The following is a 22,587-nucleotide window of genomic DNA, read 5'->3' as shown; positions in this document are numbered from 1 at the left end:
CCCATAACTTCTGTTGAGGTTAGATCATAGTTTATAAAATCAGAATCCAATGCCAAAACAGGATTTAGCATTGCAGTCCTATAATATTGTTGGTCTCACAATATCATGCTGTGTCTTATATCACATACTTCTGTTAGTACACTTCTATGTGGTACACTGTATACACTATGTACTTACTTGTGTAGAGTGCAAATTGCGACAGGGTAAAGCATGGCTGTTGCGCGCTTTCTGGAAATGACGATTAGCTAGTCAGCAAGCTAGCATTAGCATTCGCACTATCATTTAAGTTACCAAATCATTACAGACTGCTAAATTAACCCAGTAAACCTACTGATGGCTCATATGTGACAACAGTATAGTGGTGCTTAGTGTAAGAAACACCTGTATAATGCATTTGTTTAGTGCAGTGATGTTCACCGTAGTTACAGTGTCCTTGTTCACCTTTTCTAGTATAAAAAGTGGTTCCTCTTCCATGATGTAGCCAAGATGGCTACCACTGAGGGTGAGAAGTGTCCATACTTACACACTCAACTTTTTGACCATTTTGAGTGTACTATCCAGGTACTCATAGTGCACCTGGCTGAATCAGACATATCATTTATTTATTTCATGCTTTCCTTTTTGTCAAAACTTGGGGCCTACATTACCCAAAATGCAACTCAACTGCTGACAGTTCAGTGGTAGACTTGGGTGCGTTATGCTAGTAGCCTGAAGCTGTTAGGAGTTGGCTACAGAGGACCTCACTTCTTTCTAAATTCCACACCCCCATATTTTCTTTCCTCTTCAACTGTGTAGTCTCCAGACCCAACTGACGCTTACTCATCACTTTAGGCAGTTTATGAGATTTCACACAGCTCCCTCTGGAGCCACAGAAGGCTTTATACAACTTTTTTACACATTTACAGTACTGCTCTTAGAACTGTTAACAGACGTTGAGGTGTAAAATCAGTGGAGCCCCCCTTTAACAGAAGCTAAATCCCTTATCTAATCTAATTAGGTCCACATTTCAACAGTTGCAAGTAATTTAAGTTATAACTAACTAAAGCTCAAAGATCTCCCATCAGCCTTTGTTGTCTGAGAGGGCAATAACAGTTTTGAGTGGCAGCCTAATTAACGTTCCCAACCTGTAGCTACAACCTAAAAAGGAGATGGAGCAGCAGAACATATGAAATGTTGATTAATTATGTATCTGGCACGTTGAAATAACAGTTGTGGCCTACTTACTTTGCATGCATGACTGTTTCACGACCTACTTGCACCAAATACTGCAGGTCCTGCTTCAAAATGATGAAGTTGATAAGCTTGAAGTGTTTCTGGGACTGAAAGACTCTCCTGGAATTGATGAGACACGATCAGCTACATCATTCATCCAGAGAGTTGCCACTCTGTTGGTCTTGTGTAACGACAAAACCAAACAGCCGACTGGCGGTCATGCAGCGGTGTTACAAAGTGATTTATCTTTGCCCTCACAAACTAGCGCGAGTACAGCTGACAAATGTTTCATATTACTGAAGTTTCTCTTGAGGAGTGATGAAAGGTTAGATAAGAGATATATTAGTAAAGGGATATATTGGCAAGCTTAGCAAATTTTTACCTTCTCTTGTGTCTGTTTACCCTTCAAAAGGTTTTTGCTGTTTCTATAAAGTGTTTCCCTCACCATTCCTTCTGTTCTTGGTGTTAGTGTTTAGATAATTGGACGGGGTTATGGTAAGGTTGGCTTGAGGTCAACCAGTGCATGAAACTGTTCGAGTAGGTATAATTTGGGGCTCAAGATAAGGTATGAAGAAACAGACTGATAGATAAATGGATCCAAAATGGAACCAGGAATTTAAACCAACCCCAAATACAGTTCTACTCATGAAGTTGCTTGCTGTTATCTCATTGTTGGCACTGCAACAACCATTGAGCTACCATACTTGAAGTTAACCAGTGCACAAAACTGTTTAGGTTTGAGGCTCAAGGTAAGGTATGGAGAAACAGACTAATAGACACCTGGATCTAAAATTCAGCAGCAATTGGAACCAACCCTAAACACAGTTGTACTCATAAAGGTAATTGCTGAGGTCTCGTTGATGTCGCTACAACAACCTTTGATCTACCATGCATAGTGAGTTTTCTTTGCAATGTAGGTTTATTACTAGTATGGACAGGTGCAGTTGTACAGTAGTAAAGTGGTTCAGATAATCTAAACTTAAAAGTTGATCTTGTGTGGTCATTTGAAAAGTTGTGCATTTCTGAAATTACTTTTTTGAGTACATCAATATTGTATTCATTGGAAAAGATGGCCCAGACTACAAATACAGCAATATTTCTTAGGACATTGCAGTGACTCAGATTCAGATTCATTCTTCATTGTCATATATCTGTACTCATTCAACAAACATCATCAATAAGAGAAAACAAAACTTGTAGACATTCAACAGGATACAAAAGACAAAAAAAACAAAACAGACCTTCTAGACAAGACTTATTACAACACGAATTACACAAACAGCTGACCAATACTGCTACCTACTGGATGTTTTATTTAGAATAGTGATGGCAGATGGAATGAAACTTTTACCAAAGCGGGTCTTCCTGTATGTTATTTGTCTGTATCTGATGCCAGAAGGTAGGGGAATGAAACATGAATGTAGAGGGTGACAGGGGTCATTAGCTATGGACTGTGCTATGCGTTTGATGGAGAGATTGGGTGTGGGGAGGCCTATGATTTTGGAGCATGTAGTGATTTTTAGTATCTTATTTCTGTTTTTGCAAGAGGGAGCATGGTGAAATAGCAGAGGGCACAATACAGAAGGATGGATTCAATGATACTGCGGTACAGGAGAAGCAAGAGGTGGGGTTTGACAGAGAGAGTCCTGAGTGTGCGGATGACATGAATTCCCTGTTGACAGCGTTTGTGGATACTTACCATACCATTCAACCTAACCCTAACCCTAACCCTAAACTTAACCCTAACCCTAACCCTACCCTTAACCATGCCTAACCCCAACCTTAACAAGGACCTCATAAATGAGATTTTTTTTCTCATTAGGACCATGCATTGGTCCACATGAAGACTATACACACACACACACACACACACACACACAAATTGCCCCTGGTGTCCCTGTATCCATGCTAAGATCTCAAAGACACACACATACACACTGTGTTTGTGTTGGCTTTGTATATAAGGGGCTGGAATTAAACTCATATGGATGCAAAGCACAGCAAAGCGGGGGAACAATCTGATGAGCCAGAGACATAGAGAGAGACAAAGAGAGAGAGAGAAGTGCATTCTGTCCCAGACTTAGATATATGGGGCTGTAAAACCTCCATAGCTCTCCCAGACAGTATTTACATACCATTCCAGTAGCCAGTGTGCCAGCTTGTTGCAGAGCTCAAGGTCAAAGGCACATAACTTATATTCTCTAATAAGAGAGGCAAGGCAATATGAGATACCGTACAGCTTACTGTCTCTACCTCTCCCTCCCATCTATTGCATGAATTAATTGATACTACAGGGAAGCATACGGCGTGTAAACCCCAAAGTGGGGAGTATATTTTAATTGGTCCTGTGGTGTGCTGATGTTTGGGAATGTGTGAGTGTGTGTGTGTGTGAAAGAAAGAGACATGCTGCAGTCTCCATCTATAAGGTCTTTGAGCTGCACTGGAGGCACCTCACCAAGCTGTGTGTGTGTTTGTGTGTTCTTGTTCTTAATCACATTGTGGGGACATAAATATGTTCACATTATTGGATTTCAGCTTCCGTTTTGGGACTGAAACTTGGTACTAAAAAGGTAAACCATTAAATCTTAGTACTAATGGTGTGTTCCATTTGTACTCGGAAATCCCCCGATGACCCCCAATGTCGGATTTCAGTCGGGAGGATAAGAAGGACCTCACTAGCCCCTACTTCAAAATCCAAGATAGCTGCCCCGTGTATCAACAGTGTGGAAGTTGTAGTCATATCCTGTTTATTAGCAGTTTTGTCTTATTAGTGTCTCATTAAATCAGTCATACACACAGCACTGTCCATCCGTGGACATATTGCTACACTGTTAGTATGAGCAAAATACAGCGAAATGCCCTTTTATCAACTCGTATTGCTAACCTGGCTAGAACTGGTTTTCTGACTTATTGAACTGGAACACTTCAAACTGAGGTGTGACATGATTCCCAGCTACCACTTTGGAGGTAAATGGAACACAGTGTAAGACTCAATTTCCAGTTAAAGTTCAGTGTTGGTGTTAAATATGTTGAAGTTGCATTTAAAGGATAGATTCAGATTTTTTCAAATTCTAATTATTTACACTTACAGTACACATGATGATAGTACTAATTCCAGACTTGGGCTGAAAAAACATTTTTCAACTTTAAAACGGAAAGCATGATTTGAGAGAGTGCAGTACAGTTATGACATACTTAGAGCTATTATTGTAATTAGGCTCAATGCTTCATAATTTGTTAATAATGTCTTAACAAGCTTAAAAGTCAGTGAGTTTGGTGGCTGAAATGACAGCTGTTACTGGGAAATTTACTCAGCTCTGTTTCAGTTTCAGTATAGCTTGTCCTGTCAGTATGTGAAGCTAACACTAGCTGAAGCAGGTACAATGCAGATCTGCCAGCTATATCATTAGGAGTCAGATATTACAACATTGCAAGATGCCATGACAGGCAAATATCAATAAATATAAAGTTAGTTTTGAACGTCATGATTCGATTTACAGCTGCTCCAATCAACATTTTCATATTGTCAATAGATCAAATGACATCCTTCTGCTAATTGTTTTGCACTATTTTGTTTCATTCTCACCGCTCTCTTCAGCTGACCTTGTGACTAGCAGGGGGATATTTAAAAGCTCAGAACCAGATATTTCCCTCAGGAGTTGTTGGAGACGAAACCAGAGCTAAAGTAGAGTGAATGCTGTTTGCTAACGAGTTTACCATAACAACTTACAAGGTGATCATCTGTCAATGAGTTAACATCTTATTTCCACAGAGCTCAAGTGGCCAAACATCACTTATTACAGGTTTATGTGCAAGACATCTTTAAATGAATGTCTTTTGTAGGCTAAGGTCACTACAGAAATAAGTTTATTTTACTGAATATAAAAAGAAAAATTCCAATTACATACAGTATTTCCCTCACATTGGTTGGCATTTGTGTGTATGTATATGTAAGGCTGAATATTTCTATTTGATCTATCTGCATATTAGCTTCAGCTGAACTTGAATGCATCTTAGCACAAAAGGAGGTCTCTCATATTTAAGTTGAACAGAGAAATTATTACATTTTCTAATATCTCATTCCACACGCCTATGGCTTGTGAGTATTGTAGTAAAATGGGAAATAAAGAAGCTATCTTTAAGGTTAGGGTAAATCTCCAGGCGGTTAATTTAATTTAAGTTAATGCAGTGTCCTCTTAAGTGACAACAAGCAGTTTGTGTGTGTGTGTGTGTGTGTGTGTGTGTGTGTCAGTGTATCTGTACATCCCGAGTCCATGACTTTCTGCTCCTCAGGAGGGCAGTAAAAGCTGTCTCTCAGCAGCCATGAATTTACAGCCCTTATAAACAAAGCTCCTCACCTCCTCCTCCCCTGCCTCCCTCCCACATTCCCTCACTCACTCACTCCTAACCCCCCCCCCCCCCCCTCTCTCTTTCTCTGCTCCACCTTTTCTAATAGGACTATGCATATTTGAAACTGGGATTAAATCCAAAAGCAAACTTTAACTTTGTCTTCCCTCCCTTCCTCTGTCATTTCTTTTATCTCTGGCGAACACGCTCACTCCCTATAACACACGCTCTCTCTCAAACGCTGACAGTGTCGCTGCCGCTTCAAGTTGACAAATGAGTCCAAGAAAATGGAGTTGTCTAATTGATGAACTCTTTAAATAAATGGCATCGTTTTGTAAACCTCTAATGACGGCAGCTTTAGAGCCGTGACAGACTCCGACACCCAAAACCTTCAGCCAGACCACGTCTGCACCTCTGTGACATTTTACATCCTTTAACCCAGATTAGACACAGATTTTTTTTTCTCTTCTCTCGAGCAGAAAAGTCACACTGAATCAAAACCTTAACAAGCATATAGCAGCTCTTCCAGGCCAAGGTTATGTTTAGCTTATTGCCCAGCATCTGACTGCACTGACATATTGCTTTTAAAGTTGACAGGACTCAGAGTTAAAAGCACTGCTTTCTCACTTGGGTTGTGTCCTCTTTGTTACACCATGTGGTTGTGTCTTTGCCTTTATTTGTCTGTTAAGCCTCTCCAAACTAAGAAGAACAAACAACAAAAGTGTACAAGTGATCCAATCAACACCAAGGGAATTATAAAGCAACAGTTAGGGCTCCAGTGTGTCAGGTCTGGTTAGGTCCCTGCGGCTCGGGCGCTGAATACATACTTTAAGTAGAGAGCAGTGGAGAATGAAAACTCCGAGAAGCATGCAGTGAGGAATCAATACTCTGCAGAAAGTAGTATGCAGGGAGGAATCAAAGCTAAGTATGCAGTAAAAGCTACCACTTCTTTAACACCAGTGAGGCAACTGTATCCCACTGCTGTGTTTGAACATTAGATTGACAGAATTGGGGTGCAGGATTTTGCCAATAAGTATTCAGTGCTAACCACGCAGAACTCAGCTGTGTGCTATTGTCACTTCCTCAGGCCCTTAATGATTAGCTTCTGCAGTCCAATTTGTGCAGATTAAAGCTATTCAAGGCGACCTCAGACACGTCTTCCAGCTTCTCCTGATTGAAGCCCTAAATGTAAAGGCATTCTGTTTGTTGTAAGTAGCCTATCTTAGCATAAAGACTTGAACCTATTTTTACATGTCTGTTCAATACAGGTTAAACAAACAGGCTAGGTCCTGTTAATTAGTGAGCTTTAGAGGTGTTGGTAGGTGTATGTGTTTCTTACTGTGAATCGAGTCTTTATGCTAAGCTAGGCTAACCATATCCTGACTCCAGCTTTCAAATCTCATGAAAAGAACAAAAACAACAATAACCTGATGTTACGAACAAGTATTGTATATGTATCCAAAACCTGACATCGCTATGGCACCATTGTTGTCCATAACTTATTAAAACTAAAATCTATTAAAACACACTTGCAATGGGTGACATGTACGTTTGCTAGCATGAACATGTTTTTTTTAAGTCAGTTACACATACACTACATACTGATGGAATTTAAATTAATCAATCCTGTTTTGAGACATTTTTGCCGGAAAAAAACTATTTAACACCCCCCCCAAAAAAAATAAATCACTGATCCTTCTTTAAAAATAAAAGTATACTATATTTGTTATACATTTTCAAAGATGTTCGTCTTCAATAAGAATCAATGGGTTTGGGACTGGGTGCCAAAGACAGAGTAGTGAAGTCACTGCTGGTTTTAGTCTTTTCATGGGATCTATTGAAAATATTGTTTACATGTCAGTTTTTTCTCATTCACCAAAAGGATGATCAGTCCAATATAATACACCAATACCAGCTTTATTCCATCTAAATACCTCAAATGCATTACCTTTATAATGTGTAACCTTGTAATATCAATGTAACTTTCTGTGTACATGTTTGACCACCATACACACTCTAATTGACTGTGACTCTGTGGTTTTGTGTGTGTGGGTGTGTATTTGTGTGTGACTTTGTGTATATCTTTGTGTATTTACAGCGTGCTGTGGGAGCCCATGGGAGATGGCAAGCGTGTGATTTCATTGGCTGATAACCACGCACTACTCTGGGACCTGCAGGAGAGCTCCACACAGGCCACGGTAAGACACATACACACACACATATATATACACACACACACACACACATATATATAGATACATACACAAACACACTGTAAACCACCATACATACACAGACACGCTCACCATATCACACAATAGCTAACTCATTATTTGATAACCACCATATCGTCTTGGTGTTATCAGACGCACACATCCTCTCTCTGCGACAACAGCAGAGTGTCCACTATTCATTCTGTCTCTCTCACTCTCTCTCTCTCTCACACACACACACACACACACACACACACACACAGACAGTATTATCTGGGCAGGTTTCTAAGCTCTGGCTACTTTAATATTATTCTAGTCAATCTCTTCCTCTGTGATAGTAATAGTCTTGTTTAATAAGTAAGAGAGAAGTAACTTGCTGTATTTGTTTTCACAGTTCTCTGAAGTAGTGCTGTTGCAGTGTCACACACTGTGTTTCACATGTAGCGTACAGAAACTGTACTGCATATATATGAGAGTCCATATACATTTGTAGATGTTGAACAGTCACCCATATGTGTTACCAGAATATCTCACTGGAAAAGCGTGGGCATGATTATGCTACTATTAGTGCTTCCTAGGGGACTGAGAACCTTTTAAGGAACTCAGGAATTAAACCTGCTTTTTGATCAGAGCCAGGGACTGAGTTTAGTTCCTTGGTAGATGCTGGTGCCAAAAATAGTTCCTGCTCTGAGGGTAGTGCTCTGTAACTGCTCAGGGACTACTGGAGCAGAGCTTGCAGGGCATGTTGTTGAACGGTCAAACACACACCCGACAAATGCTTCAACTTGTGTACAGCGTCATTCACAGGATAAGGACGTGTTCGAGTGCCTCTAGTATCAATATTAGGACGTGGGGTGAGATGGAGGGTAAATTAGAGAAACGAAGCCAGTGATGGAGAGAAATATACTTTTTATACTAATTTTGTAAAGCAATAAAACATTCAGAAGATGGTACGACCCTTTCTTGTTTTCACGTGTGGAAATTGCATTTCAAACGCTGCCATTGTTCCTTAATCCATCATCAGATGGTTTTGCTTAATCTTCAGTTTCTTCATGTGTGGTGGAATGCACTAAAGGATTTTTTTAGCTCCCAGTTTGATTCCAGTTTGGTTCCAGTGGAAAAAGGGCTTTAAATGCAGTAACAGCCTTCATTCATCCAGAATGCCACTCGATTATGGAGCCTGGCAGCAGAAATTTGCTCCCATTGAGACACAACAGCATTAGTGAGTTTTTGTGAATTGTTGTTGAGTGATTATGGTTCTCTCTCAAGTTCCTCTCAAAGGTGTTTAATAGTGATTATTATTGTGACAATTATAACTTTATTTGGATTGCACATTTAATACAAGAAATGCAGATCAAAGCATCAAGTGCTTCACATTCAAAGGATGTAAAAGGAACATAAAAACATGATAAAAAAGAAAAACAAACATGAATGTAATTATAAGATGGAAAATAGAAATAGTAATTATAATAAAATAGTCAAATTAGCTAGCTACAACATAGAATAGATCAAATTAAGTAAAATACAACATTTTAAAAAAGGTCAGCAGTGCATCAGTGTGAAAATGACTGATAGAAAAGTTAGTTAAAGGCTAAATTGAAGAGGTAAGTTAAACCGCTTTCTTTTAAAAATATTTAGTGAGCTGGCTTCCTTGATAACTATTGGTAGTGTGTTCCATATCTTTGGGGTATAATTGATAAGTTGACAGGGTTGAGTTAAGGTCAAGTTCTTCCTCCCCAAACTGAGAACCATTTCTTATCAGAGCTGAGTTTGTATATGGACATGTTTTAAAAAGAGTCCTCCTCAAGTGTAGCCACAAATTTGGAAGAACACTAATGTCAGAGAGACAAACTCATTTTCCAAGACATTTTCTGCTCAGCTCTTAGTCTTATCCCTACCCCGCAGAAATCCACAGTAATGGCTTTTAATAAACTAAAAACTAAATGGATCACCATGTAACTTGTGTGTGTGTGTGTGTGTGTGTGTGTGTGTGTGTGTGTGTGTGTGTGTGTGTGTGTGTGTGTGTGTGTGTGTGTGTGTAAGTACTTTTGGTCAGTTCACTTGTAGTTGTGTCCTTCCTAATGCAAGGTGAAGAGGCTCTTCACTGTAAATTCCCTGTCTCCAACCCACCGGCTTTGCAATTAAAATGCCCATTACGTATTTAAAGACTCAAGATAATGGTGTGTGTCAGGTGTACATGTGTGTGAGGAAGAAGTAATAGAGTAGCTGTGTGTGTCTGTGTGTGTGTGTGTGTGTGTTGTTCCATTAGAAGGCATGAGCGATGAAGAATATAGATGAGTCATTAGTAATTCATGCACTCGTTGAGGGATTCACATAAAGGGCAGCTAGGTCACACACTTACGAGATGTGCGTGTGTGCATGTGTGTGTGTGTGTTCATTTGGTTTCACTAATCTGGATGTTTGAAAAATCACCGTTCAAAGTTTAGTTAAATGCATGCACACACTCCACTCTCTCTCAATCTCTCACTCTGTCAATGTGTGGCAGCTGGGAGTGCACTCAATTAATTGATTATTGATTATTTATTTCATTCACATTCACATCACTTAACGTGGTGGTGGAGGAGGGGCATGTAACTTTTCCCAAAGTTTTTATAAGGAAGTGTAATAATTGCAGTCATCCACCAGGTGGAGCAGTTTGACATGTCGGCTCCACAGCAGCAGCTAATTAGCTTACCCAGCAGTTAGAAACGAGGCGTTTTAAATATTGCATCGAAGAGAGGATCGTCATGTTCCAGGGTGACGAGGAGCAGTCATGAATGTTTCTTCATGTTACATGGCCTCACAACCACTTTGTCCCCACTGTGCCTTTATGAATATTAGCTTCCAGCTAGTGTTGTTCCCTCTCTGTTGGGTTGACAGTTTCCAGCTCTGTTGGCAAAATAAAGTTGGTTGCCTGTAAAGTTTTGCAACTGTGCTAAAATGTATTCCATGTATTATTACATGCATAGAGACTTTATCCTTGGGGCTGCCCCTGTGCTTTATACTGTGCATGTTCAAGTTTCCCTGAAAGACATGTTCATAATTCATACCTACATTCATACATTTTACAAACATGTTTACACATAATGTAAGTGTCAGGTTCACAGTGAGGTTTTAGTACGAGGAATTTCATCGTGGAAGTCTGTTAGTGAAGCTGTGTGTAGAGTATGATACCCCCCCCCCCCCCCCCATGTGGAGTCTGGGCACTGGTGGTGGTGATGGATGAAGAGCATGCTGAGATCTGGATGATGACAAGACAAGCGTACTTCTGGTGAGCTCAGACCTGGGAGCTGAAGTGATGAAAGTGGAGGTGAATGGAGGAGAGACAGTATTAAAATGACAGCTGACAGCAACAAAGAGGAGAGCAGATTTAAAAATTGACAGCTGAGATAGGATTGGCTGGCAGAGCTTGAGGCGAGATCTGATTGGTTTAACTAAATGATTCAATCCTTTTAATCAGCTGATACAAGAAGTAGGAGAAGAGAGAGAGAGAGAGAGAGTAACGAGAACAAATGAGTAACATAAGATAATCTTCCTGTTTGAACTTACACTAAGTTTCATTTAGATGTTAAATTTAGAGCAGAAAAACCATAGCCAATTTAATGCTGAGTCACATCTTTGCTTTTGCTACATATGCAGCCACACTGCCTCTAAAATTCACTTTGCAATGAAACACAAACCTCACATTCTTCAGTGTGGACTGGAACGTGGCCTCACATTCTAATAGGAGATAAGTGTGTGTGTGAGTGTGTGTGTCTTGCACCGTGACCCCCCCTCCGCGAGGTTGAGCAGGACCAGAGGCGTCCACCGACATTGGACAACACAGCTATTAACTCCTGCACCGAGGGAGAAAGAGGAGAGGTGGAAAGTAAGAAGGGGGAGAAGTAGCGTAATGAGAAAGGGAGGAAGAAGGAGCGACGTGTGATTGGAAAAGATGGAGCGTTGGGAGAGAGAAAGAGGGGAGATACGGATGAGGAAAGAGAGTGGGTTCGAAGAGGAGAAAATAAAAAAAAAAGAGGAGAAAGAGCTTGGCAGCCGAGACAAATTCCTCCAGTGCTGATGAGAATGCTAATCTCCTTACCTCTGTCCCTCCTCCCTCCTTTCCATCCCACTCTCCTCTCTCTCTCTCTCTATCTCTCTCTTTCTCTCTCTCCCGTTCCCTCTATCTGTCAGTGGGGTGATGTGTTCATCTGTAGCTGTGTCCAGCTGCAGCATGGATGTGTGTGTGTCTCTATCTCAAGGACCTGGCCTAGATTAGTGTGTGTGTGTGTGTGTGTGTGTGTGTGTGTTTGAGTGAGTGTGTGTATGCATATATAAAAGAGGATCATGAGCATAAGCGTACCAATATGCATTGTTTGAAGATTTGTGTGTGTGTGTGTGTGTGTGTGTGTGTGTGTGTGTGTCTGTCTGCATGTGCATATGCATGGCTCATCAATTAGAATCGCTGGTGGAATTGAGTGAGAACATCTCCGCCGGCTCACAGCACACCCACACACCTTGTCCGGCACATCTGCTCACACACACATACACACACACACGTACACAAACACACACACACACACACACACACACTCTTCCGGAGTCTGGAGGAAGCATGAATGCATGGCGATTTGACAGATAGCTTTGCATTAGTGCCGCTTGCGTCCTAAATGAATGCGTCCCCCAGTGTTGTGTGTACTGCCTTGTTAGGGCCCCTAATTTGGTTAGCGCACTAATAAAGCTGGGAAGCTGGGATGCACGAAGCTTCAGGCTTTTGCTTTTACCATCACACCGCCGGCGTATCCGCAGAGAAAGAAAGAGTCCTACTCCAGGCTTTCCCTCTGATCACTGGTGTTTTTTATTCTGTCAGGTGAACTTTATAAAAAGAAATATCAGCAAATGAGACACTTTGCAGAAAGATACTGGAATAACAGCTTGTTTCAAGTGGAAATCGAATGCCTACACCCCTTTTAGAAAAATATTAAAGACTAAATTATATACTTTGTGTTTGTCCAAAAAGGGTTGTATAAGTAAGTTATCAACTTCGTACAATAACGTAATTATCAACATCATCATGTTTATATATGGGCTTATCGTATGATACATGGACATGACCTTGATCATTTTTTTTTACTTCAATATTGCCACACTTCACATTAGCAGCTAAGAGGCTATTCATGTCACATTGGCTAAGCTAGTAGTGTCCTCCATTCCTCACTGTGTATGTCCTGAGTGGAGACTGTAGAAGAATTAAAGGTAAATAACTCTGTACCCAACCATAATAATAGTCTGTGTTTTTACTCTCTAGTCCCACCCCCACCCCCTTACATTATTATACTATTATATAATCATTATATCAGTGGTATAAAATGATCTTCAAATGACAATAATACCGTTTATCGCGATTATTGATTATTATTATATGAGACAATATATTGTCCAATAAAAGTGGCCCAGAATGCAAAAAAAATGAAATGATGTTATGTTATACTCTTGTATAGATGCTACAAATGTTTGTCCATTGAGGCTGTTCTGGGTCAAATTTGAGGCGTATCTATTGACACGTGTTTTAGTTAAATGAATAGATCCTGAACACATCCCTAAGTGGCACTATAACAATTTGTTTGACTACCAAAGGTCTCTTACAGGTAAACTCTGTCATTTTTTACTCATTTAAATAAGGTCAAACTCCTCTCATATGTCACATTTTTTCCACTCCAACATTGCAGCCAGTGTAAGCATCATTCTTCACATAGCGACCTACATACCAGATTAAAAAATATACATCCACTTTAGTTATTTCTCTCCACTCTCTTTTATGTTTCCTTTCCGCTCTGTACGTACGTTTTAAGGACATTCATAAAGTCTCAGAATATGTGCTGTTTTTATTTTAAGGTTGGAACATTTTCAACTCACATGTAGAGTACACACTTTGCGTCACTGTGCGCCGCCCCGGAGGCAAAAATTCACGCCTAATTGCGTCTTTTCCATTGATTTTGTATGCAATCGGGCCATCTTAAAATTCCATTCGTTTTATGTTGGAACACACAGTAAAAGATGCTCTTGCTGCCTTTTCATTGTGCCTTTTAATGGAATACGAAGCAGTATATCTGTTTTGCTCTGTATCTCCAGTTTGACATCAAAAAATCTTGTAAATCACCACTTTAATGAACCAAGACGTAAGAATGTTTTTATGTTATGGAACCAGTCTGATTTCAACAGGAATATTTGTGGAAAAGTCTTGGTATTTTATATGAAGGCTACAAACTGTACTTCTCATGCTATGTCCAGTTTTTAGCTTCCCTCCTCTGCCACCTTTTCTTCTCTTTCTTCTCTTTCTTCTCTTTCTTCGATCTCTTTGTTCTCTTTTATCCCTTCTGCTTTTCTTTCTCGGTCTCCCTGCCTCCCTCCTGCTATGTCAGCCTGTCTCCCTCTCTCTCTCTCTTTCTCTCTCTCTGTCACTCTCTCATGCTCGCTCTCCCTCTGTCCTCTCTAGCTGAAATAATGAGTGTACCAGGGAGCTGTGCGGTGACGGGGCGATCGATGATCCTTGCTCCAACAAGCAGAGATGGGGAGAGCGAGAGAGAGTGAGGGAGAGAGAAATGGGAGAAGGAGAAAGATGAGGATGAAAATCCACAGATGGTCAGAGGGCAGAGAAAAATGGAGCAGCATGATGCTGCTTTTTACAATTGTCAGATGCATCATAGTTTAAGGGAAATTTAATCATTTCCAGAGCCAGCCTGCAGAATTAATTGGATTCCATTTTTAAAGGAGCCTGATGAAGTGATATGCTTTTATAATTCAGAGTCCTTAAAGTGTTTTGACGTTTATTAATTTCACCTTCATTGTTAGCTTGTAAAAATATACATAGCAGGTTTGATAAATATCCAATGACAAGCATGTCGTCTTGCTGGAAAAGCCTTAAATGTTGCAATTTAACCTGACTGCCTTTCAGCTAAACTGCTCTAATGTTTGGATCCAGTGACATTTTGTCAGTTTTTTTCCGCTGACAAGCCTCAGATATTACAATAAATTGAAATGAGTTCCAAACAGCCTGAGCAGACTCCTTCGATTCAGCCTTCAACACTCATCAGCATTAAAAGCTTGTGTTCGACTCGCCAGTTGATCCATAAGTAACTCTGAGCGATCTGGCGTATAGATCTCCGCCATGGGACTGAGGAGAGACAGTGGGGTCAGTAGAGTGTGCTGACTGAGCAGCAGGTCACAGAGGACACAGGTGCATGCTGAGACCTCCCAGTTACCACACAAGCAGTATGAGTGGTTGTTCTCATTTCAGCGGGCATTGAAATGGGAACAAAACGTGCTAATCCATATGTAGGAGCACGCTACAGGCAAGAGAGAGGGGAACAAATTGTCAGTAGATGCCTTCACTGTCAAAACATTCAGTCTCTATTTAAAGCTAAGACATGGAATCTAATTTCATTCATTTCATTTTCAATATTCTCCATCCTTAACATGTTATATTTTTGGCCACTTGGAGGCAGTGTAACAAGCTGAAAACACAATACTGACATATTATTACCCATGGATGTATTATAAGAGCTGGATAGGGTGCCGATTTTTCCCCAGTGGACACTTGTGGTATTGCAGCTTAAAAATCACCCTGTGGCCCAAAAAGCATTAGCCTGGTTTTCACTGCAGGAACTTCGGGGTAATTTTACAGGGCTGGGGCCTGGGCTGTTGGCGTGTCTCCATAGCAGGAACCTCCCCTGAAGGACAATCTCCCAGAACTTTTATGGGGGCTATACAAGTCCCAGCCTCAGGGAATTTACTCTGTTCGCCCAGAAAAACTCCTGGGTGGGGCTTGAGGCTTATTGAGTATACTCAAAGCGGGATGTGGCGTCAACAGAAAGCACCAAAATAAGCAACATTTTTAAAACCCAACAGAAGAAGAACAGTAGTAGAAATGGACACGCCATAAAAAGTTCATAGCGTCCACCACCATGTACACAAATACACAAACCAGAACTGCGGCAACCACCTCAGCTCCATCCATGTTTACCTCCTTGTAGTCGTTTTCTTTGTTATGCTTTCGGGGCGTCGCCTCAGTGACGTCACGGTCAGAGTCCAGTGGGTCCTATAAGGGTCCTACTCTGCAATGGAGACATAACGGCCTAGAGGACCGAGTAAGAGGACGTTCCTGTAAAGGTCCCGCCTTCTAAATTTGACCAGGAACTTCCTTTGTGGAAACAGGGCTATTGTAAAGGAGATGTTTGTAAAACTGTTGACAGGACACCTCGAACTGCAGACAAAGTCAGTTATGAATTTTGGATCCATGAAGGTTTCATATTTGTAAAACTTTCCTTGAGCTGAGAAAAGCGGCTTAAAAATCAGTGATGTCATCACAATTTGAAGTGTATGGGCCAAGCTGGAACTCGATTATCATCTTGATATGACGAACAACTTAGCAAACAGTTGGTTATTTACACATCCAGCAGACAGAGCAACATTAGCAGTCATTAGCAATGTGAGCCTAGTATTTAGTTTTAGTCTTAACCAACCGCTGAGAAAAATGAACTATAAATGCTAAATATTAGCTTTAGGTTGAGTCACTAAATGCTCCACATTGTTCATGTATCTTCCTTCCAGACCTTTGAGCCGCTGCCTACATCTCAGATTTGTTGAGCAAACACTTTAATCATGTTTTTTTTCCTATTGAAAGCTGTTTCCACCAGCTGGAAAAGACTCTCAACCAATCAAAATTTAGTAGGTAAGATTAAGAATGGTGGCCTCATCTCCTTACATAGAGACAGAAGTGGTGAATGAGACTGACACAGCTGTACAGGTTGTTGTAAGTCCACATGCAGAAAAACAACACCCCTATGCCCCCTACGCCTCCTAGACTAAAAGCCATTTGAGTGTGATCATTAGCCTGATGGTCTCTAGGTAGTCTCGTAAGGTGAGGGTGTACCAGAGCAGAATGTGTGGCTCGGAAGACCAAAACGACAAGCTAAAACAGACTGAAAAGCTCTGTGGAATTTTAGGGGATGATTGGTGGTTATAAGTAAGAATGTCCATGTTTCAGTGTGATGTCAGTCTGCAGGCAGTTAGCCAGTAACCGCCAAAATATTACTACAGAATCAAACTGAACATTGTAGTTTGGAGTTGTGGCCTGCAGAGAAAATGACTTTTAATAATACCTCATTATGCTGATTGAATGCCCCGCACTGGCTGAAGCGATCACAGGTATTTGCATGAAATTGATGTGCCTGCTCAGAGATGGTAACGAGGTGTGTTGCTGCCGTCCTCTCCAGGTCTCCAGCACGGCCACTCTGGAGGGCAAAGGTCAGCTCAGGTTCACCTCAGGCAAATGGAGCCCCCACCACAACTGCAGCCAGCTCGCCACGGCCAACGACACAGCCATAAGAGGCTGGGACCTTCGTACCATGAGGTGAGCTTAACTGGAAATCCATTATTCCAATATGTTCTGCACATGTGTCATTTTGATATTTTAAAAGGCTTGTATTCTATTTTATGAAGGCTCCTCCTTTTTTTCCCCCCAAAAAACACACATGCCACAGCTGATATGACATTTACTATTATATGCTGAATAACACTGTGGTTGCCATTAATCCAGTGCCAGGAAGAGGAATTTTGAAGCAGGATTGAACATTTAAAAGGAGAAACATGAAGCATGTTGTCTGTAAGCTTTGCCACTCAGTCTTAAGACACTTTTTTTTTCACTCACCTGACTTTAAACCAGTCTGATGTTTTTCCCAACAGCCCGCGTTTAAGTCTGACAGAAGTGAGTCATGTTAGAGTCACGTATGTAAAATTAAACTCTCATAGCTTAGCGATTCTGGTGTGTGTTTACATGTCATTACAACAGCAGCACACACAAATGTGCCTTTAATTTGACTCATCATGCTGAATGAAAATATTACATGTGAGTTTTGAGACTACTTCCCCCCTAATCCACATCAGTACTGCACATGTAGTCCTGTATTTCAAATGTAAAAAACTCTTCATTTGATCTTAAAGCACCCAGGTTTCAATACTGTGTTATCCGTTCAGTGATATAGAATCAAATCATATTCGTAGTGCTGGGGATCGCTCCTCAATACCTTTTTGGTACAGACTGAATTCCGTAGCATTTTGTAGCAGTACAAAAAGGGCTCAATTGATGAATCAGTTCAAATGTTGTGAGGGGGTGCTGCAGCTGTTTTATCATGATCATTATGTAACATGATGGCTGTTTACGAATACCTTACACACATACATTTTATAACTTTTTATATTAAATAAAGGTAATTGAATACAGTTGTTCTAAATATTACATTTAGTCTGGGGAATCATGGAGATCAGGAACCATTTCAGTTTATTTTTAAATGAAGTAATTATTAGTATAAGAACACATAAATACACTGTAGGTGGACAAAATATTCAATCGTCATCATTCTTGTGTGGTTACACCATTTGACATTTTCAACAGCATTCAGTCTTTTTTGGTAAAAAATGGTGCAAATGTCTTTCAAATTATATAAAACCAACAAAAATACTAAAAAAAACAAAACTATTTTTAACATATGTTTGAATCGTGTTGCCAACACTTATTTGTCTCTGACCCATTCCTCACTGTGAGGCATCATTACTTAAATTCAGGTGTTATTAGCACCGGTGTTAACAAATGACAGCAGTGCAATCAAGTCATATCCTGAATTCCTTGGAGAAAAGAAACGTTAATTGTCACACTTAGTCGTTTTCTAAGAATACTTTTATCAACGCTCACACTCACATTCTGAAATATTTTGCTGGTGCGAAGTAGCAAAAATGAACACAAGGAGAGAAATAAAGAGCCTGCACTGCACTTTTTGTGTTCCAAAATACAATTTTGATCCACATTCCAGGTTTTTGTGCTTATGTGTGAAAAGTGTAGTCCAGGAGTGTGTGTGTGTGTGTGTGAGTGTGTGTGTGTGTGTGTGTGTGTGTGTGTGTGTGTGAGTGTGTGTGAGTGTGTGTGAGTGTGTGTGAGTGTGTGTGAGTGTGAGTGTGTGTGAGTGTGTGTGTGTGTGTGAGTGTGTGTGTGAGTGTGTGTGTGAGTGTGTGTGTGAGTGTGTGTGTGAGTGTGTGTGTGTGTGTGTGTGATAGGAGGCAGAATGTTCTCTATGGAGGAGCAGAGAGAGAGAGAGCGGTGGTGACAGCGGACTGAGTGGCAGTGAGAATCCCTGTGAATTTCCTCTTGTCTTGTTATGACACATTTTGTTTGCAGTCCCGTGGCTGTTCATGAATCTAATGGAGTGTGTGTGTGTGCGTCTCCTCGTACATCACATGATAAAGCGCGAGGCGGCGGGAACACTAATGCTCCTGCTTGACATGGAGCGTCTGCACTACTGCACATTAACCTTGTAACTGCAGGTTATCAGCAACGCACCTTCCAACCTCTATTTGTGTGTGTGTGTGTGTGTGTGTATGTGTGTGTGTATGCGTGTGTGTGTGTGTGTGTGTGTGTGTGTGTGTGTGTGTGTGTGTGTGTGTGTACTTTTGTTTGTGCTCCTTGTGTTTGCGAGGTACGTGATGAGTGAGGTCAGCACATGCGTACGTGTGGGCTCTGCCAGAGGAATAATAATCACCTCGCCATCGATCGGCCACGATAACAGCAAAGTGCCGAAGAGATTGAGAGAGGTGACGGGTGAAGGAGAGAGAGAGAGAGAGAGAGACTATATTTACAAGCTGCGTAGCACAAGCCCAGATAAGATGGTTGAATCATTGATATCACTCGCCGTCAGCCCCATAACAAATTAAAGAGTTCCTGCACGCTCCGTTTTGGCCGTTCTCCTCCCGCTGTGTATTTTGAAAGATGCAACAGTGCTGATTTGGCTGTCGGCACAAAGGGAAGGAGGGGGCGGCAGCACAGGGCTTGTTAGCAGAGACCACAGTCTCATCTCTGATAGCAGAAAACACACCATTATTATGATGTGAGGGGACGGCTGCTGCCAGTAGAGGGCGCAGCATGCTGGGACTTTTGACAAATCATCAAAATTTCTTCCTAAAGTAGTAAAATCTTGTTCAACAGTCTGACCATATCGCATATCATACTGTATGTATCACATATTATGAGGCAGCTTGTTATGATTTTTACAGTGAGTGAAATAGTCAAACCCCAAATTTGTAACCCCATCATCTCATGAGAATTGATCAATGTATCATTTGGGATGTATTTTCCCTAAATTCAGTCATATTTGGTATCCTTGAAAAGTTTGGGATCTGAAGTAGAATTTCAAAATAAAGTTCTGTAAGTTTGATATGTAATATTTGAGGGCACAGTGTGAGTTTTTTGCTGTTTGTTTTAAGTAAGTTTTAATCAAGCTGAATACTAACATCCTCCTCAACAGCGCTGACGCATATATGATTATAAAGTCAATTTATAGCACATATATGATGAAGTTAAAATGTCACTTTTATATGGATAGGGATAATATTAATGTTTATATAAGGAATACATTACTGATTATAAAAGTAGTATTAAATCCTGCTCATTCAAACTTTTCTTTAAGCCTGAAAAAACCTTTTGCAATGAAGTCCAAACACAATACGCAAAGTTAAACAAATCAATAGAAGACAATACTCAGTGAGAAGAGTTGTACTCACAGATGTTTATTTTGCCTGAGAATCACTGAAGATATTTGCTTGTCTTTATGTTGATAGCAGGTTGATGCCTTTCTGTTTTTCAGTCTTTTTGAGTTATTTGGACGATTTTTGAGACAAAAGAAGCTATTTGAGTTTGTCTACTTGAACTAATGGACTCTTTATAGATCTAACTATCAATAGAGTCACTGAGTAAATTATCTGCTCAATGTTATATCAATCTTTGAAAATAAACTTTAGTCGCGGCCCTATGAATGTACTAGCTAAGATGTTTGTATTGTCAATAATCGCTCGGTGGTTTCTATGGTTTCTTGTCATTTTTCCATTAAAATGATTTTTGTGATTATTTATTATTATATTACTCTTGTGAAGCACTTTATGACCTGCTCTGTGAGAGGTGCTTTATTAAATCAATTATACTTACATGCTTAAAAATGAATGAATGTCTGTATCCTTCTTCACTCCTTCAATCCAAGGTTTTAGACAGATAGCAAGGGCACAGTGTGTGTGTATTTGTGTGTGTGTGTATTTGTGTGTGTGTGTGTGTGTGTGTGTGTGTGTTCATGCGTGCACACCCATGCGCCAGTGTGAAGTGGTTGTGAGTGGAGAGCTTGCAAGTGTGAATGAGCAGTGAGTCACATTTGTGTGTACGTGTGTCTGCTTGAATAAGTGACTTGCATGTGACAAGTGATGGTGCACTCACCTCACTACGTGTACCTTTCTGTTCCTGTGTGTGTGTGTGTGTGTGTGTGTGCGTGCATGTGGGGTTTGCGTCTTCATGCCTGTACATAAATGTGTGTGCGTGTCCAGTTGGCGTGGCAGCTGTGTGATGGCAGCCTCTCAGCATGCTCCACTGCCTCCTCAGACGACCTCTGAGGTGTCCCCACACACCCACACAGAAGTACACACACACACACACACACACACACATACAAACACAGTCTCTGGGCTTGTCACCCACTCTGCCAGCCCAAACACTGAGCCGCCCTGCTCAGAAATAAGGACAGGGAGAGCAGCAGCAGCAGCAGCCTCTAGTTGGTTATCTAACACCCTGGAGAGGAGCAGCATATCAGCACCCTGTCTACCAGACACACAGCACTTAAAAAAAAAAATACAAAGATAACACAGCTCATAAAGTTATAAAACATATATGGATCCTGTTCTAGTTTGTACTGATGTAATATGCAGCATTATGTAAATTATGGAATACTGCGCTCCAGATATTGGGGACAGAAAAGCAGCGTTTAATGGAAACTCCCGACACATTTTCACTCCTTCTCAGCCAGTCTTAATCATTGTACCTTCACTTCTTACATTATTCAGAGGCCGGGCCTTGTTGAGCAGGGTGCTGCTGTTGTGATTCTTTTTTTCTTTTTTTTTGGGCAAGGTCTTTTTCATTAATGCATTTTTTGAAAGGTCATGTTTCAGTTATGCCACAGGTCATCAAAAAGTGTTTGGCAGCCTTTTGCAGAGTTGCCTTGATAAACGAAATGTGCAGCAAAAAAGGAAAGTGAATATTTGAACAGAAAGGGAAGAATGGTAGTTTCTGTGTGGAGTATGACTTTACTGCTTATTATTTAAATACACTGCAGATATAATACACTGATCCATACGTGAGGACAACAGATATAATGTAATGAAAACTATTGAGTTTAATGTTCATTGCAGTTATGAGCACATTTACACACATTAAAGCAACACTATGTAACATTTGATGGACAAAATAACTCATAAACAGACTATTGCATCAATATTATTACAATACAATATGAATTTATAAATGAATGGTTAAATCCATAAACAATACCATTTTTACATGAATTTATAACTTATAACTAATATTATTACACTTGATTCCATACACAATAAAACAGGCTACTGCTTCATGTATGGCTTATTAGAGTGTGACAAAAATGGGTGAGAACACACCATTTGTCCCCATGTGCACATTTCTACCATATAACTTATTCATTTAACTATGATTGGTCATTGTTTGTTTAGCCAATCAGGAATCAGTAAGTTGCATTGTATTTATTACATAACCAGCATCATCTTTGATTAAATTAAAACAGACTAGTATCATTGACTTTAGTTATTGTTTATTGGTTTAGATCTGAGTTCCATAGATTTTCTTTGTTTCTTTGCATACCCATACTCAGTGACATCATCAGTGATGTCAGTGGGTTAGACTAAATATGAGGGATTTATTTCACTTAGTTAAATGTTTGGT

General features: G+C 40.4%; 1 protein-coding gene across 1 annotated transcript in view; it reads left to right on the top strand.

Annotated features, from left to right (window-relative positions):
• eipr1 (EARP complex and GARP complex interacting protein 1) overlaps positions 1-22,587 on the top strand; it is a 69,020-nt gene that overhangs the window by 24,592 nt on the left and 21,841 nt on the right. Inside the window, exons 5-6 of the mRNA XM_053336290.1 lie at positions 7,658-7,757; positions 17,027-17,163. Of these exons, the coding sequence (XP_053192265.1) occupies positions 7,658-7,757; positions 17,027-17,163 (237 nt within the window). The remainder of the gene's footprint in view (positions 1-7,657; positions 7,758-17,026; positions 17,164-22,587) is intronic.

Source organism: Scomber japonicus, chromosome 16 (assembly GCF_027409825.1).
Source record: "Scomber japonicus isolate fScoJap1 chromosome 16, fScoJap1.pri, whole genome shotgun sequence".
Classification (NCBI taxonomy): domain Eukaryota; kingdom Metazoa; phylum Chordata; class Actinopteri; order Scombriformes; family Scombridae; genus Scomber; species Scomber japonicus.
The sequence above is the reverse complement of the archived record's forward strand: the minus strand, read 5'-3'. Positions and strand labels throughout refer to the sequence as shown.